The 18596-nt window shown below is 33.6% G+C and overlaps 2 protein-coding genes across 2 annotated transcripts; one reads left to right on the forward strand and one right to left on the reverse strand.

Annotated features, from left to right (window-relative positions):
- Positions 1 to 1628: 1628 nt before the first annotated feature.
- Positions 1629 to 4994, reverse strand: LOC103491319 (F-box protein At1g10780). The gene is made up of 4 exons (XM_051085171.1): positions 4644 to 4994; positions 3161 to 3903; positions 2280 to 2560; positions 1629 to 2207 (listed from the first exon to the last, which is right to left on the reverse strand). Exons 2-4 carry the CDS (start codon positions 3900 to 3902, stop codon positions 1971 to 1973), a joined length of 1260 nt encoding a protein of 419 aa, XP_050941128.1. The 5' UTR covers position 3903; positions 4644 to 4994; the 3' UTR covers positions 1629 to 1970.
- Positions 4995 to 11439: 6445 nt separating this feature from the next.
- Positions 11440 to 15898, forward strand: LOC103491318 (CDK5RAP1-like protein). The gene is made up of 3 exons (XM_008451205.3): positions 11440 to 11885; positions 12829 to 13883; positions 15178 to 15898. Exons 1-3 carry the CDS (start codon positions 11545 to 11547, stop codon positions 15678 to 15680), a joined length of 1899 nt encoding a protein of 632 aa, XP_008449427.2. The 5' UTR covers positions 11440 to 11544; the 3' UTR covers positions 15681 to 15898.
- The last annotated feature ends 2698 nt before the right edge of the window (positions 15899 to 18596 follow it).

Genomic DNA, 18596 nt, shown 5'->3' on the forward strand with positions numbered 1-18596 from the left:
AAGTGAGCTCTCGAGAAAATAGCATCGTGACACGTATCGTGGTGTTGCAAATGGCGCCAACAAGGATATTTTTGTAACTCGTTTTAGTTTGAAATTGAGTCATGCTTGCTCTAATGGACTTGTTTGCTTCAGTAGATCATACTTCCTACAAAATAAGTCCTTTTATTTTATCAATGAACAACGATATTATGAAATGACTTGGAAAGGATGTAATATTTCTGCAAATTTATGTGGTTGGTGATAACTCTTTATTTCTACAAGCTTTTAACTAATCTCCAACAGCTCCTTAAGGTTTCATATCTCATGGGTTCTTCTTTATATCATTTAATTTATTTACTCCTTAATCAATGCCCATTTAAGAATTTTTCTCAATAAATCTCATATTATTCAAAATTATCCCAAAATTGGCTTTAGACCCAAATTTATGCGATTTATATCCGAAATATCTTTAAAATTTTCAAATAATCACAAAATTTTCTCCCAAGCTTCAAATAAATACATTTGGTTGAACAACATAAAGTGCAGTTAGGACGTGTGGGTGTCATGGTTATGCTTGAAAGTGCGACTATGACGCTGGGCGCAGGGGTGAGCGGCACTGGCAGTGTGCAGCAGGACACACACATGGCCATGTGGATCATGGGTGTTAGGGGGCTAGCTGGTGTTGGGTAAGTTTAACTTTATATTTTTCTAATCCATTAAGAATTAGCCTAAACAACCTTCATGAAACTTCAAGAGGAACCTCTTACTGTATTTTTACAGAATTTTATCTTATTTGGATGGCCTTGAACAAGCTCCTCATAGAAAACTCTCCAGATTTGACAGTTCTTTTTGACAATTTGTTTCTCTTCCCGATTTCTCCACCTTCCTGTACCCAATTTTGTCTGACAGCCCCAATCTATCTCACTCACTCATTCATTCAACTTTCAAGTAATTTGGGAGAACCAGACTTAATCTTTCAGCCCCTTCTGTGGAGTCTAGGAGCCACTGTTTTACTCCTTCACTCAAATTGAGCCAACAAACTTATCTACCAAAAGTAGATTAACAGATAAAGTAAATTAAAAGTGGAATACCATTACAAATCTAAGCTTAAGGATGCACTAAACCATTTTGAGTAGGTGAGTAATAGTGGACTTAATGATTTTCAGAGTAAAGAAAGCAAGAAGTCGAGTGAAATGAGAACCTAGTTCGTTTACGTGAAGACGAAGGGTTATTTAAATCAAGGGTAGTTCCCTTCCTTTCTTGAGATAGAGTAGTTTAAATTTTAAATATTTACAATATGATCTCAATGATAATCTCGACCATTAGAAAGAAACATATCTACAAGTATATACATGAAAAACATGTTATTTTCAAAAGGTGAAAACTAAAATTAGTTCTTTTTGGACAATTTTCTAAATTTAAGAGCCTATTAAAAAATTGTAGAGTTTAAGAAGCTATTTGATAAAGACTTGAAACTAAACATGTAATTTAACCTATAGACAACCAACAACTCCAATAACCAATCTTATAATTCAACCTTCTAAACAAAAAGTTGGGTCAAATTGGTAGGTTTAAACTAAAATACACTCTTTGTTCTTGTGCATCAGACAAAATTATCCAAATCTTTATTATGGAAAATGATTCGGTCATTCCTTCAAACTAAGAAATTTTGATATCAAATGTAGAAAACACATTTCTTCAATACCAATATCAATTTGTCTTCTTTTTAGGTTATTACAATTCAAACGGTAGGAATTCAAACCTACAACCTATAAAAACGGTTACTTGACCAATTGAACTATGCTCAAGCCAGCAATAAATGAACATCTTTGATTGATGGTCGCATCAAAGAACGCTGGAGAGGAGCAATTAGTTATGAGTTCATTCATAAAAGAATGACCAAACTAAGTTAAATCATTTCAGGAGGCCAACCTGTAATCAGAGAATGTGAAAGGATAAATGATGAAATAAAATCACAAATGAGAAGTGCTTTATTCTATGCGAACGATCTTAGGGTGGCAATGTCTAAATTTGCAAATATCGTCGAAGAAATCATCTGCACTGCCATGGCTACTCTTCATCCGAAGTATATTTATAACCAATGCCTTCAAATTCTTGGCATACTTTGTAAACGACTCAAGAGTATTCATCTTCTGTTCGGCGTTCAACGGTGATCTAACCGTAACCCATACTTCTTCCAAACATGAGATTGCAAAATCTGGATCCACCTGAGTAACAAAAGAATGTTATTTATAAGCCAAGAACTCAATCCATCTCGAGAACAAGTTGATTCTACTTACACTTTTAAGGCTGTGTTTTTGGCAAAGTGCAGCAAACATGGCTCCATGTATGTCAAACTTTTGCAACTTTGGATGGTTATTGAAAAACTCAACAAAGTCAATTTCTGGGAAAGGTTCAAGCGCATCAAAGTCTCCAGTGAACTCAACCTTCATGTAAAGATGTTTCACTTCACTCCCACATTCAAGAATTCTGCTTATTGCACTCCAACACCATTGAATACCTCTCAAGGAGAGAGTCTCCAGTGAAACAAGCTTATCAAAATCCACCATGTATACTCTTCCTATCAAATTGTAAGGATAAAGATTCATACTTAGCAAATCGTAAGGATAAAGATTAATATAGCTGAGGTCTTAGAAATGAAGTTCAAGTGACTTTTAAGCGTTAGTACTTTTGCAAATTTATCAGAACCCACCTTGTAGGCTCTTTCTATTGGAGATTTAAGAAACGAAGTTATCCTTGTATCATGAAATATTTCAAACCATAAAGATAGGCAACAAATATTTCAAGGCTCCTAAAGATATCCTGTGCGCGTAGTACTTCTTTAATTAAAACGTTTTCAAACTTCCACCTTGTATACCCTAAACCTAGTTCTTATTGATGGTTTCCATACAAGAAACGACTATATCCCCTAAATCATGTTGTATTTTGTAAACATTAAAGACAAACAAGACAATCACTATCATAACTGTCATAAAATGAGTTTACAATGACTATTGAATGTGATACTTTAATATAATTAAGGTTCTTATATTTAGTGTTTTGATCACATACTTGTAAACTATGAAAGAATATTTTTCTTTTAACTGGTTGAACGAATATTTCACCCTCCCAAGAATCATACCAAACTTTCCTTCACAAGATTTTTAGTTATGATGATTACCGTGATTATTGGCAATTGAAAGATTTCTCAAGGAACTTGTCCCACGGGCTCTAATCCAACTACAGCCTTGAACTTCAAGGAGTTGAAGTTTGGGAGCATTGATCAAAAGTGAGCAGTTCCCCAAGCCATAGAAGTCCAGCTTACACTGCTCCAAATGCTTCAGCTCAATTGAAACTGAAGAAAGACCTTCACAAGCAAGGAGCAATAAGTTGGACAGATTAGGACATGCATGAAGAGCAGTGTTCAATGCAGGATCCTCAAATTTGGCACCAACAATCTCAAGGTTTTTTAGCTTTTGAAACACATCCCACCTGGGTGAATGTGTCATTAACACACCCCACAATTTAAGTGTCTCCAAATTTGCTGCAGATTTAAGGCATTCCAACTTGGAAGGGCTCTCTTGACAAGCCTGAAGATCAACCAGATTATCCATTCGTAGCTCAAGGTGTCGAAGCGAAGGGCCAACACTAGACAACCATGAAGAAAGACCAGCACCTGTAAATGGACTATAAACAACAAGCTCCTCCAAGTGAACAATGGATGATATTATCCTCCAAATGATGTTGTCGGGACTCAACCCGCCCGAATGGTTGTCAAAAGAGTTACGAGGGAAATAGAGACTTCGAATGTAGGGTGTCGAGTCTTTCCAGCGCTTAGATACGCAATTGCAGACAGCCACATCCCGAGCATTGCTCATATGTGACAAGATGCACTGAACAATCGCATCCGGGAGTGAGTCCATTCTGTGTGGACAATCATCAAACAGATTGTGGTTAGTAACCAAACATTTCACAGACAAGAATCAGCAGGGGATGAAAGGTAACATGACATTATTATGATATGTAAACAAGAACCATAAGGAACTTTCAATCATTCAAACTTCCTGATTCAACAAAATTTCACACAATTTGCACACAATTACCTTTTAGCGTTTTAGTTCAACATATTATCAACAAAAAAAAAATCACATGGACTAGTTCCGGATCAGTAGTGTCTTAACAAAAACTACACCAAATGCACCCATGTTTTTCATCCAAAATCCTCCAACAAACAGAAAGCATTTAGGGTCATAAACTGGCAGAGAAGTCTTATAATTGGCAGATGAAAAAAGTGAAAAGAAAGCACATTTCCATGATGAATCAGAATGGAACAAGTCCCATAGTTTGTTATTGTTGATATTTGATTAATCCACTTTCAAAGTGATGTAATTGATTACATTAACAAAGAAATTAGTAAAAATGACATAGTTCAGTAGCTGAAAGGATTTTAAAAAAAAAAAAAAAAAAAAAAACATTCTCATTGAAGAATTGAAGATCCATAAAAAAAAAGGAGAGAATAGCAAAGAGCTCAAAAGAAAAACAAAAACACCAGGAAAGGAATGAAAGAGTACAGGAAAAAACAAAAAAAAAAACATGAAACCCAGAAAAAGCTGGGGGAATGAATGAAGTTTGAAGAGATTGGAGAAGGGGGGGAAGGAGCTTACAAAAAATGAAAAGTGGGGAAATGGGTATTGGGAGGAAGAGGAAAGTGAAAGTGGAGATGGATCTGAGGAGGGTTTATGTTAGGGAGAGAGAGAGAGAATGAACGAAATGAAGAAGGAGCGCGCTTATAGAGACGTTTGAAAGTGGAAAAGGAGAGAGAGAGAAGGAGGGAGGGAGGGTTATATTGTGAGTTTTGTGTTTTGGGTTTTGGATTTTGATAATTTTCAAAATTTGAAAGGTTGAGAGTTGGGAGGGAGAGACCATTACCCTCTCCCTCTCTCTCTTCTTTTCAATTTCCCCTCTTCTCTTCTCTTTTCTTTTCTTTTCCGCCCCTCTCCTTCTCCATTCTTTATCTTTTCCAAACTCTTTTTTCTCTCTATCTTTTACAGTATTATTTCAAATTTTATTATTATTTCTCCTTCCTCAATTTTTATTTTAAATTGAATTAATTTAGAGTTAGACAAACTTTATTAGTTTCCTGTTCTTTTTTTTCAGTTTTTAATCTATTCTTTTATATTTTCAACAATTTATGATAAATTCACATAGGGAACAAAAATTCGAAAAAAGAAATAATAGATTTGATATTCATTTTAAAATATATTTTAAGTAAACATAAATAGATTTTAAACGGACTAACCTTTTAAAAAAATAGATTTTTTAATATTTGTTCACACGAGATTTCCGGAGAAAATTGATTCGTCGAGTTGAATGATGTTGTATCTATGTTATTCGATGGGATGTGATTCGATCTCTAGAATTTGATCCTCTCATTCTATCTCGGCTGGATGCTTACCCTTGATTTGAGGTGGTCTTGAAGTTGGAGTCTTAGAAGAAAGACTATATCTTCGAAGAAGCTTCAATCTTCGAGGGTGTTCTTGAAGTTGAAGACTTGGAAGAAAGCTTGGATCTTCAAAGGAGCTTCAATCTTCGAAGTTGTTCTTGAAATTGGAGTCTTGGAAGAAAACTTTATCTTCAAATGAGCTTCAATCTTAGAATTTGATCCTCTGATTCTCTCTCGGATGCTTAAGTTTGATTTGAGGAAGCGAAACACTTCTTGAAGTTGGAGTCTTGGAAGAAAGTCTGTATATTCGAAGAAGCTTCAATCGAGGGTGTTCTTGAAGTTGGAGTTCGGAAGAATAAGTTGGAGTCTTGGAAGAAAGCTTGTATGAAGATTTGGAAGAATAATTTGAAGTTGAAGTCTTGGAAGAAAGCTTGTATGTGTTCTTGAAGTTGGAGTCTTGAAAGAAAGCTTCAATCTTCGAAGACGCTTCAACCTTCGAAGAAGCTTCAACCTTTCAACCTTCGAACTTCGAAGAAGCTTCAATCTTCGATGGTGCTCTTGAAATTGGAGTCTTGGAAGAAAGGTTGTATCTTCTTCAATTTTGTCTCTATTTATAGAGTTACATGGTGGACTTGGGTCTGGACTTGGGTTGGTCTGGTCCATGTACCATAAGCATGAACTTAATCACATGGATTTTGTTCATTTTTAATTTTGGCTTAATTGAATTTTAGCCAAAATAAATAATATTTAATTGATGTCCAATTTGTCTTTAAATTTAATTTGGGACACATGGCAATTTTTAGTACAGGTCAATTTTTAATTAATCCCAAATATAATTATTTTAGTAAATGACGTGACAATTTGTGATTGATTCTAAAATTTCTTATTCAACAATATTCACTTTAAAATATTTTTTTAAAAAAATCAATAGAATTTTAAATATTGATAAAATGGAAGAAAAAAGTTTTCACAGAGAATATAATCTAAAAAAATAATAGATATTTTCAATGTGAAGAGATTAAAAAAAATAATAATAATTTATATTTCCTACTAATATATCCAAAATGATGGAGAAAAATCACTATTATCTACTTCAAAAATAAATAAAATATTAAAAAACAATCCTATTTTATATTTAACTAATATCTATTTTACTATTTTTTTATTTTATAAAATTTTATATGTCTAAACTTTTTTTTTAAAATAAAAATTTAGATTATCAAATCTAACTTTTAGATGGTTGGGTTAATCCATGGTTTCTATCTATTTCGATCCATTTTTTAGTTTTAATTTTCTTAACTTACTCTCCCAAATTTTTGTGAATTTTTTTAGCTTGATTTAAAAAATCATTGTAACATTTTTGTAATTTTTAAGACTATACCACAATTTTATTGTCTAATGTATACTATATTTTTTATATATAATTTAACGTGAATTGTGTTTTTCTTAACTTTTATACGAATTTTAACATTATTAAATTTGTGCAACTCACGTAATTCAAACTAGTATAGTAAAACATAACTAGTATAGTAAAACATGATTATCTACCAATGATTGATAGACTATTTTCATCTGTTATTGACAGACACATTTTGTTATATTTATAAATATCTTTAGCATTTTTTTATTTAAAATAATTGTGTTACAATATATGTATATATTACAAAATTTATAGTAAAAATACCATGTAATATATTTACAAATTTTAGTCTATATATTCTTCCGATTTCTAATCTTACTCTTTATACTTTGAATGAGTCAAATACTCTTTTATTATTTTTTTAAAAAAAATGAACTAATATAGCATTTTAAATTTAAATTTTAAAATTATACTAACATATTGTATTTAATCAATTTTAGTAAAATTTAATTTTTAAAGACTAAATTTATAAATTAAAATCGAGAAAATTAAAAATATAGGAAATAAAATAATATTTTGAACATTTTTTGTTACTTTAATGGATAAAATAATGACAATGTTTTTTTTTTTCATTAAAAGAAGTACCCATATATCTATATATTTTCAAAATTTATAATAAAATAGTTGTATATAAGATTTAGAAATTTAGTCAAATATCAATTTCGAGATCAATCATTTAATCAGTTTCATTTTTCTACCCACGTTTTAATTACAATACATTTTGAAAAAAGAAATAAATTAGAAATTCAACGATAAATATTGAGGAAATACCTTTAAATAAACTTAAAATCTATGGAAAGTATGAAAATTAAAATAGAAATTAAGCTACTATTTTAACCCTCTTTTTATGTTTATATTCCATTTTCGTCAAACAACTTTCTAATCAAAGATTCACTCTATAAACAAATTTATTACGTAATTTGAAATTACTTTAAATGACAAAGCTTTTAAAAATATCACAATTTTGTGATAGATCATGATGGACTAAGATAATAATCTATATTTATCAATCCCAATAAGAATAGATTAAGATGTTTTGTTATATTTTAATCGGTAGGAGGCCATAAAAGATGTCAATTCTTCGACTCGAACAGAATAAACTTATTAAATTTTAGGAGCTTATAAAAGCTATGAAAATTGAGTTCCTTAATTCAAAAGTGTTAGATTCCAAAAATTTTAAACTTCTCCAATTGTCACAGTCCTCTACCAAATTTCTTTCTTTCTTTCTTTCTTTTTTCCTTCTTCATAATTCCATGACATCTCAAACTTTGAATGTTTTTTTTTTCTTCTTAAATTCAAGTTTGTAACGGTAGGTCAACTTCAATTCATAGTAAATTTTTTTTCTTTATTCAAACATGAACAAAACAAAAATCCTAATTAGAAACTAAGCCTCAATCAACAAAGCAATTAAACATATAGTCGGTTTAGAGTTTAAGTACCAAATGATATGAAAATCCTAAGATTTGAAAAAATTAGTAACCCAATCGGTGAACCCTTAATATCAGATTATATAAAATCCCTATTTGACATCAACATAATTAGATATGGATTACCCTCTGATCGAAGACCTAGAGATAAGGCGAAGTAGTTCGTCACTATGTAAGTTTGAACACTCCACAAGCAACATAATCAAACTTACTTGAATGTTCTTCACATGCAATCTACGTCGCAAAAGAATTGTGATGACCTGGGTATACTTGACCTGCAACTTTGAGTCTGAGGCTTTTCCTCTACTTGAAAACTTTCATTTGACCAAAAAAACCTTAAATCTTCGGTTATCAAAATCTTCTCTAAACAACTTAAATAGTCTCCCAATCAAATCTAGAAGGAATAGGTTATTGTGGTTAAATCCTTAATCTATTGGGATTAGGATTAGTTTGTTTTATTAATTAAGATTAAGGAGATTTATATCATAACCCTACTTAAGTTTTATTAAACAGAATAAAACTGAAAAATATTAAAATTACATCAGTATTAAATAAGAAATTTTGGTCACGGAAAAATGCAAATAATTGAATTTGTTGAATTTGGAACTAATTAAAAATTGATATGTGTTCCAAATTAAAATTGAAAACATAATGTGACTGATGATGCCACATGCATTATGACTTTTGGATCAAGTTAATTATTTTGGTCAAATTAAATATTATTTACTTAGGTAAAGTTCAATTGAGCAAAAAAAACTTAATTTAACTCAAATGCTAAATATGACCCAAATCTATGTGGTTGAGCCCATGGCATGAACCATCCAGGCCCAAGCTCGTAAAGTCCACCAAAGAATTTTATAAATAAAGAATTCTTTTGATAGGGGACAGAATTTTTTTACTCTATACCAAATTCTCCCAAGAGCCAGGGGCAAGTTGACTGCCTCGAAAATTAAAGTTCATTTGAGGATACAAATATTCTTCCAAGATTCCACCTTCGAGAACATCAAGTAAAGTTCCCTTTGAAGATACAAGTATTCTTACAAGACTGTGGCCTTCAAGATCAACATTGTTCCACTTTATACATCAAACGCACACATTTAACCGAAAGAAAATAAGAGAATCAAGCATTAGAGATCGAATCACATCGCATCAAATCAACACAACCACAACATCAATACAAGTTCAACTCCATAAATTAAATTTCTCTGTAAATCTCGTGTGGACAATCACAATTGTTCAATAAAATCTAATTAATAATGTGATGATTGGTCAGCTCATATCAATCTACATCATAAATAATAATATTGACATCTAATTTTTATGAACTTTGTTACATTAAGGACTAATTGTCCAAAATTTGGAAGTAGAAGGACTAAATTGTTATATATTCAAATTTATGAACTAATTTGTTACATAATTAAAAGTACAAGAACTAAATCGTTATATACCAAAGTTCAAAGATTAAGGGTCCACTTGGAATGACTTAAGATTTTTTTTTTCAAAATGCATTTTCATTTAAACATCTTTTTTTTTCCTAAAAGCTCTTTAAAACCAAAAACACACATGCGTTTGACAACTTTAAACAAAAGTTTGTTTGATTTGTTATATACTAATTTTTTTATTAATCTAAAATTACAATAAAGAATTTGCCCATGGAGTTGATGGTCAAAGTGGGCAAATGATCATTGCGGATAGTGGTCGGAGATGGCCAATGATAGTCTTTGGAAAACAGTTGTTGGAAGTTGGTCGTTGGTTGTCACATACAATAGTTACCATAGACGATGGTCAAAGGTGCTCAGTGGCGGTCGTGAAGAACGATGATTGAAGTTTGGTGATAATGGTCACCGAAGGTTGGCTGACAACAATTGTTGTAAAGGAAATGGTTGGAAGTTGGCTATAGGCTGTCATCGAAGATAGTGGTTGGAGATGGCAGGCGACGATTTTTGAAGAATGGCAAAGGAAAGTTTGTCGATGATAATCACCGAAAAACAAGGACTGTAGGTTAGCCAACAATGATCACCAAAAAATGATGACAGGAGGTTGGCCGAAGAAAATCACCAAAAAATGATGACATGAGGTTGGCCGAAGAAGATCACCAAATGATGGTCGTTGAAAGTTGGGCGAAAGTGGTTATCAAAAGTGGTTGTCGGATACTCGGAGGTTGGTTGAAAGTGGTCGTGGAGAAAATGGTAAACATAAATTGATTGACAGTGGTTGATAAAAAACAGTTGCAAAAAACGGTGATTTGAGGTTTGTTGACAACGATCGACAGTGGTCAATGGTGTGTCGATGTCGGTCGTCAAAAACAGTGATCGAAAAATGCAGTCAAAAGTTAGTCTACAATGGTTGCTAAAAAAGGGCATTGGAAAACAATGTCAAGAAGTTGTCAATAATGACGCTGAAAAATGGTCGTTGGAAGTTGGCAGGGGGCAGGCATTGAAAACATTTGTCAAAGTTGGTCTACGATGGTTGTCAAAAAGCCAGACGTTGACAAATAGCGATTACTGGAAAAACAGTAGACAAAAGTCGACCGTTAACAATATGTGAAAAACACTAACTAAAAAAACAGTGACTATATGTTCGTTGGCGACGATCGACAATGGTTGATGGTTAGCTTGCGAAAATTACCAGAAAATGATCACCTAAAGTTTGGCTTGCAGCAATTGTTGGAAAGCGATCGTCGGAGGTTGACTGAAAACAATTTGTGGGAAAAATGGTAGACAATATTGGTGGTGATGGTGGTCAAAGGTTCATAAGTGACTGTTGTTAGAAATGGTAATTAGGTGTTGGCCTAAAACGATCAACAGTGACGGTTGTCGGAGGTTGGTGATAAAGGATCGTCAAAAGTAGTGGCCAAAGTTCTTTTTCAAAAAAAGAAAAAAAAAACTATTAAACACCTCAAAAATTCATTTTTCTAAAAATTAGTTTTAAGTATTTATCCTAAAATTACATTATTTTATAAACTCATTTTTTTTCAAAATCCATTTTAGATCGCAGTGTCAAACACATCATTTTTTTTTCAAAATAATTTATTTTACAATTTAATCATTCGAAAAGTAAATTTTTATTTAATTTTCTTATGTGAAAAACTCAAATTAAAATTAAAAAGAAAATTAGTCAAATTGAAATTGAAGTTAAATGCAATTTCCCCTAATTTATGCATTTGCCTACGGCAGGATCGTCTGGAGGGACTAAAATTCTACGATGGACAACGAAAAACAATCATCGGTTTAACTTCCCACCAAGTGAGTCTCTCCCCATCCACACTCTCTCAAATGGGCTTTCACGTTCTCAGAGCCCCTCCTTTCTCTTCCTCCACCACCATAATCTTCAAACCCACTTCTTCCCTCTTCAAATTTCGCTATGCTCGCTACTCTCCACCCTTTTCCAAATCTTCCTCCTCCTCCATTTCCTATTTCCTACCTTCTTCTCCCAATTATGTTGCTTCTCCCACCACTGCAATTCCACTTTCTGGGTCTTTTTCTCGGAGTACTCGTCGTTTTCGTGGTGGGTTTATTGCTGCTACAACTGCCTCTGGGTCAGTCCAAAGATTGGAGGAATTGAGGCCTTCTATTTCCACTGAGCAATCTTGGGTTCTGAGACAAAATGGGACTGAGTAAGACTGTGCACTTCTTTTCAAATCATAACTCCCATTTCCTTCTATTCGTTTTTTTCTCTTGTTGGAACTTTTAAATGATGATCTAACCTATGTGTAATTGAAATGTGGAATCATCGTGTGTAAACGGATGGACTTTGTTTGTTACTTTGATTATCATTTTCGAAGTTTATGCTGTTTAAGGTTGTTAATAGATACATAGTATATAAATTTTTATGTACAAATTTAGGCTGCTTTAGACATAGAAGTCTATGCGGACTAATTCCTTGCTGTGCACCACAGAAGCTTCAAAAACCATGCATTGCATTCTGTTTGGCCACTTTTTTGTAGACACAGACGTCCTCTGATTTAATCTTATGAAAGTTTTGTTTTTTCTTTTTTATTAAAAAAAATGAATAAGTAACGTTCACTTGGGAGGGAACAAAGTACAAAGGGGATACAAGGCATATAATCATATTAACATTACTCTTATTCATTTGTATTTTTTTTTTAGCAAACTGAAACTATATTCATGACAAATACGATATACAGAAAAAGGGAGATGGGTTATCCAAAAATGCCATGAGTTTGCAAAAGGCTTCTTCACTTGAGAAAGTGAAACCATATCAAGGTGTTAAGAATTTGGCCGTAAAGGAAGAAGATAATATTGGAAAGGAACTTGTAGTGTTTGTAAATTTTGGAGGTCTTGAGAGTTACATGCTGCAGTCTGTAATTGTGGCTTTCTAGCTGGGGACTTTTGTATCTACGCTCCCCTCATAAAATTAATGCTTCTTGTGTGCACTTTCTGTAATCTCATATAGCTTTCACAGTGGTGGGCAGCCCTCACTTTTTGCTATTGTTTGTACCTTTCATGGAGAGAATATATTTCACAAAGTTTTTCCATCTCAAGTAATACAAGTTTAATCATGTGCCAAACATTTCTTTTCTTTCTTTTCATGACCAGATCCTTACCAGCTTCTGATGTGCCTTCAAGAGGTCGTGTTTATCATGAAACCTATGGATGTCAAATGAATATTAATGATATGGAGGTTGTTCTATCTATCATGAAAAAAGCTGGATACGGTGAAACTGTTGACACTCCTGAGACTGCAGAGATCATTTTTATCAACACTTGTGCTATCAGGGACAATGCTGAACAGAAGGTGTGGCAGAGACTTAATTACTTTTGGTTTCTGAAGAGACAATGGAAAAGTAATGTTGCTACCGGAAGATCACAGTCTCGACATCCTCCTAAAGTAGTTGTTTTGGGGTGTATGGCTGAGAGGTTGAAAGATAAAATACTAGATTCAGACAAGATGGTTGATGTAGTTTGCGGACCTGATGCTTACAGAGATCTACCAAGATTATTGGATGAAGTAGATTATGGTCAGAAGGGAATAAACACACTTCTTTCCCTTGAAGAAACTTATGCTGATATAAGTCCGGTACGAATAGCCAAAAATTCAGTCACTGCATTTGTATCTGTGATGAGAGGTTGCAACAATATGTGCTCATTCTGCATTGTTCCTTTTACCAGGGGCAGAGAGCGGTCACGTCCTGTTGAATCAATTGTGTGTGAGGTTAAAGAACTTTATAGAGAAGGTGTGAAAGAGGTAACTCTTCTTGGTCAGAATGTTAACAGCTATAATGATACCACTGAGAATGCAGACATAGAACCAGGAACTAATTGGAAACTCAGTGATGGATTTTCCACCATAGCCAAGGTTAAGAAAATGGGTTTGCGTTTTTCTGATCTCTTAGATCGTCTATCCACTGAATTTCCTGAGATGAGGTTTAGATACACATCTCCACATCCTAAAGACTTTCCGGATGAATTCCTTTATTTAATGCGAGACAGACACAACATTTGCAAAAGCATCCATTTACCTGCTCAGAGTGGGAATAGCATAGTACTTGAAAGAATGCGTAGGGGATACACCCGAGAGGCCTACTTGGATCTTGTGCACAAGATTCGATCAATCATTCCAGATGTGGGAATAACGAGTGATTTCATTTGTGGTATGTGGGCCTTTTTAACTTCTATAATATTTTCTTATTTAAAAAAATCTGCAATATTTGGATTAAATATTGATTATTTTGTATATGAAGCATTGGTACCCATACCTCGTGTGGTCAGAAGTTCGTAGCCAACGGCAGTGGTTATTGGATCAGGATATAGAACTTCTTTGTTTTTAAAATCTCTTTACTTTTCCTTAGTCCTTAACCAATTTTTTTTCCTTGATTTTTTGAAAAGGGATGAAACTTTTAATTGATAAAATGAGAATAGACTAATGCTTAAAGATACAATAACCCGTAACCATTTTAGCTATAATAATGTCTGCAATAGAAATCAGATTGGAAATATGTAAAACAGTCTAAGCTTCGTTTGAAACACTTGCTGATTCATTTGTCAGTTAACTGGCTAATGTTTGTTCTTTCATTTCAATTTCTCTCAGTCTCATCGTCATATTACAGTACTCGTAAAAATACTAATCGTTCTACTCTTCTGCTGTTGGAGGACCACATTTGTGAATCTGTCATCGCTTCTCTTATAAATTGGATTCAACTGTCGTTTTTATCCCTGTAATATTGGCCCTCGTTATTTAAATCATTGAACTTTTAAAGTATAATCCAAAATTGTGAACTTTTTGTTACGGTTATCCTTGTTAAGGAAAGAAAAAAAAAACAAACAAAATAAAAAACAGAATATCTGTAATGCTGATACTGAGCTTAAATGAAAACCTTCTACGATATTTGATTTTGTAAACAAGTGTCACTATGTAATTCACATAACGCAATGTATGTCACTTTCCTTCATTGATTTAGCTAATCATTTTTATTGTGGTGTGTAGCAAGAAGTTTTGATCATCCTTTTTTCTCTGCTGAAGAACATTGTCCAATTCATGTGTTGGAGATTGGTTTGATACCGTTGCTTAACTTTTCGAGTTGGATCCATATCATATTTAATTTTCCAGCAAAGTAGCTTGGGCTAATAATACTGGATTTATACATGGTTAATACAAACAGTAGCAAGTAGAGTCGGATTTTTTTTAAAATACATTATTCTTTTTTCTTTGCCTTTATCCCATGGATATTAGAGATTTTTTTTTTTTAATTTTTTATATTTCCCTCAACGTTATGAGATGAAAGTAGTGCTTTAGTTCTTGAAGCAGAAGTGCAATCCTCCTTCAATATCAGTGGTTTCAAATTGCAAAAAAATGCATTGTCATTATATATCCATGTTGTTCAATGTAATATATTTCACTTAGTAGTATTGCTGGCTTGATGCATCGTTTTCCATTCCAATTTATAGGTTTTTGTGGGGAGACCGAAGAGGAACATGCGGATACCCTGAGTTTGATTAATGAAGTTGGTTACGATATGGCTTACATGTTTGCATATAGCATGAGGGAAAAGACTCATGCCCATCGGAACTATGTCGATGACATTCCAGAGGAAGTGAAGCAGAGAAGACTTACTGAACTCATTGAAGCTTTTCGAAACAGTACAGGACGGTGTTATGATTCACAAATTGGTAGTGTCCAATTGGTGCTTGTGGAAGGACCAAACAAGAGAGCCCCAGAGACAGAAATGATCGGCAAGAGCGACAGAAGTCATAGAGTTTCGTTTGTTAATGTTGCAGTTCCACATCGAGATGGTGATTATGATGGACATCGGAAAGCAGTGGTTGGTGACTTTGTCGAAGTCCGTATATCAAAATCGACCAGAGCATCATTGTTTGGAGAGGCTCTTGCCATTACAAAACTCAGCTCATTCTACAACCGTATGGATGAATCAATTGCCTGCGTGAGCTGAAATTCTAATGAATTTAGACCATTTTTTGTTTTTCTAAAATGGTGTTGCTTTAGTCTTCAACTACCTCTTTAATACCCGAGGGGTGCTTTATTGTTATTATTATTTTGTTTTTGATTAGATTATCATTGCACCTTTCTGAATGTACAAAAATATAATTGTAGGTTTGGTTAATTGTGATTTATGAAATGAGAGGAAATGCTGAGCTTTCAGCAATGAAATTTGAGCCTTAAGTTGTTGAAAGAGTTGTCCAATTCCCATAGCTAAGGGGGTCTTCTTTTCAGCAATTATGTACTTCAAATATTTAAATAAAAGCAGGAAATAGTAATTTGAGTAGTTTTTTAGTGTTTCTATGAGCTAGAAATTAAATATTCATCCATTAATTTTATCTAAAAGTACATATATTTGTTTACTGATGCGAAAATAAAATGGTATGATACTTTGCTTAAATCAGTTAGCTTATAATTCAAAAAGGACATATATTTGTTTACTTATGAAAGCATTTTCTCAGTTCATGCATGGCCATGAAGTGGAATCAATGAAGAAAGTGAAAAAGATTGTTGAAAGAGATGCGTCACAAATGATGAAAGAGAAAATATAAAAGAAAGAGGGACTGAGATGGAGTTTGATAGCTGTGCAATTTTTGATATCACGGAAACATTCAGTTTTTCTTTGTAAATTGTAGTGTTATCATATGCATCTAACCTCAACTCTTCAAGCTCTTGAAGATCCAATGATCTCTGGTCACCAGCCTTTGTTAGAGACATTGCATTGTTTGACTGTCCAATACGCTTTGTGGTCACCAGCTTTTGTAGAGACTCTAATTGGCACTGCTCCCTCCAATACGCTTTGTGCTCGATCTCAACCGGAAGGTGGCAAAACTTACCTTAACAAGCTTGAATGGAGCAGTGCCAATTAGAGTCTTATAAGTTGTGCAGTACACCCACAGAGCGTCATTCAAGCGAAGGCTTCAATCCTTCCTCTTCAGGTTGACGGTTTTTTCTACAATGCTTTTCACCTCTCAATTTGAAAATCTCAGCTTGACCGTTCGTTTGAGGGTGATAAGGAGTAGAAACTTGGTGTTGAACACCCTACCTCTTCATTAATGCCTCAATGGTACGATTGCAAAAGTGGGTCCCTTGATCATAATTATCGCTTCCAGAATGCCAATCTAGAGAAAATGTTAGATACTAAGAACCCTTAAGATAGTAAAAGCACAATTAGCCCAAGTGGGGATAGCCTCAACTAGCTTTGAAACATAATCGGCCGCTAATAGAATATATAAATGACCATGAGATGTAAGAAATTGACCCATGAAATTCATACCCCTTACATAAACATTTCACATATTAAGATGAAATACAATGGTATTTCATGCCTCCTAGATAGTGAACTGGTTCTTTGCACTTTCCACATGATTTACAAAAATTCTAAACATCGATAAAAAGTGCATTCCAATATAATCCACTATTTAAAATCTTTCTTGCGGTTCTCTTACGATTAAAGTGTCACTCACATGCTAATTTGTGACAAAAAGACAAGATAGAGTCGTGCTCATGTTTGAGAACACACCTAATCATTTAGTCAAAACAAAACTTCGATAAGTAAGGAGGTCCTAAAAAATAGTACTTGAAATCACTACGCAATTTTGATTTTTGAGCAAAAGTAAATTCGAAAGGAAGCTCACCGGTTACCAAGTAGTTTACAATGTCGACATACCACAAAGGTGGATCATTTACTTGGAAAAGGTGTTCATCCAAGAAATCCTCTCTCAACGAAATTTATTTTCTTCTTGTAAAATCATACTAAGATGGTCGGCTCCGAAATTGTCAGCTCTTTTTCTATATTTGATTGTTAGAATGAATTCTTGAAGAAGGACCCATCTCACAAGCGTTGGCTTGGACTCTTTCTTAATCATCAAGTACCTAATAGTCGCATGATCGGAAAAGACAATTATCTATGAACCTAAAATGTAGTTGACTTGGTTGGATTGAGAGTTCTAGATGCATAGTATATGATGTGTGCCTTTTTGTACACCGTTTGTCCAAGAACAGCTTCAACTGCTAGATTACTAGCACACACATAATCTCGAACGGTAAGTCCCATTGTGGAGGTTGGAGGATTGGGGCGATGGTCAACTTCTCTTTGAACATGTCAGCATTTATCATATATAGAAAAATGAACTTCTTTCAACAAAAGATTGGTTAAAGGCAATGCAATTTTTTAAACTGTTCTTAGAAAGGACTTAACGTCTCTAATGCAAGTAGAATATGGAAACTATGAATCACATCTATCTTAGCTTTGTCTACCTCAATATCGTTTGTAGAAAGTAGATAGACCTAAAATTATGCCATGTTTAGCCATAAAGTGACGTTTTTCATAGTTCAAAACTAAGTTGGTTTCTATACATCTTTTCATGATTAAACCTAGATTATGAAAATATTCATCAAAAGAACTACCATATACCATAAAATCATCCATTAAAACTTCTATGCAATTTTCAATAATGTCAGAGAAAATACTTATCATGCATCTTTGAAAAGTACACGGAGCATTGCAAAGACCGAAAGGCATTCTTCTAAAAATGCAGGTAACATGTGAATGTTGTTTTTTCTTGGTCTTCTTGAATGATCAGTATTTGGTAGAAACCCAAGAAGTCATGAAAGAAGCAAAAGAAGGGCTTTCCTGCTAATCTATCTATCATTTGGTCCAAGAACAAGATTGAGAAATGTCCTTCTTTGTCACTTAGTTAAACTTTCTATAATTTATACACATACGCCATCCATTTTGAATTTGTGACGAGATCATCTAACTTTTCTTATTATCCACCATCATCATTTCGATCTTTTTGGGTCGACATGGACAAGACTTGCCCACATACTATTTGGAACGAGATAGATAACTCCAACCTTGTTGAAC

The sequence above is a fragment of the Cucumis melo genome, chromosome 5, assembly GCF_025177605.1.
Source record: "Cucumis melo cultivar AY chromosome 5, USDA_Cmelo_AY_1.0, whole genome shotgun sequence".
NCBI classification, from domain to species: Eukaryota; Viridiplantae; Streptophyta; class Magnoliopsida; order Cucurbitales; family Cucurbitaceae; genus Cucumis; species Cucumis melo.

Bases quoted from the DNA above. Each gene is read 5' to 3' on its own strand.
- LOC103491318 (XM_008451205.3), top strand. From the start codon at position 11,545: ATGGGCTTTCACGTTCTCAGAGCCCCTCCTTTCTCTTCCTCCACCACC. The intron at 11,886-12,828 runs GTAAGACTGTGC...TTTCATGACCAG, and splicing joins CTGAGACAAAATGGGACTGA to ATCCTTACCAGCTTCTGATG. The intron at 13,884-15,177 runs GTATGTGGGCCT...TCCAATTTATAG, and splicing joins AACGAGTGATTTCATTTGTG to GTTTTTGTGGGGAGACCGAA.
- LOC103491319 (XM_051085171.1), bottom strand. From the start codon at position 3,902: ATGGACTCACTCCCGGATGCGATTGTTCAGTGCATCTTGTCACATATG. The intron at 2,561-3,160 runs GTAATCATCATA...ACAATTTGATAG, and splicing joins TTCAATTGCCAATAATCACG to GAAGAGTATACATGGTGGAT. The intron at 2,208-2,279 runs GTAAGTAGAATC...TTTGTTACTCAG, and splicing joins AAAAACACAGCCTTAAAAGT to GTGGATCCAGATTTTGCAAT.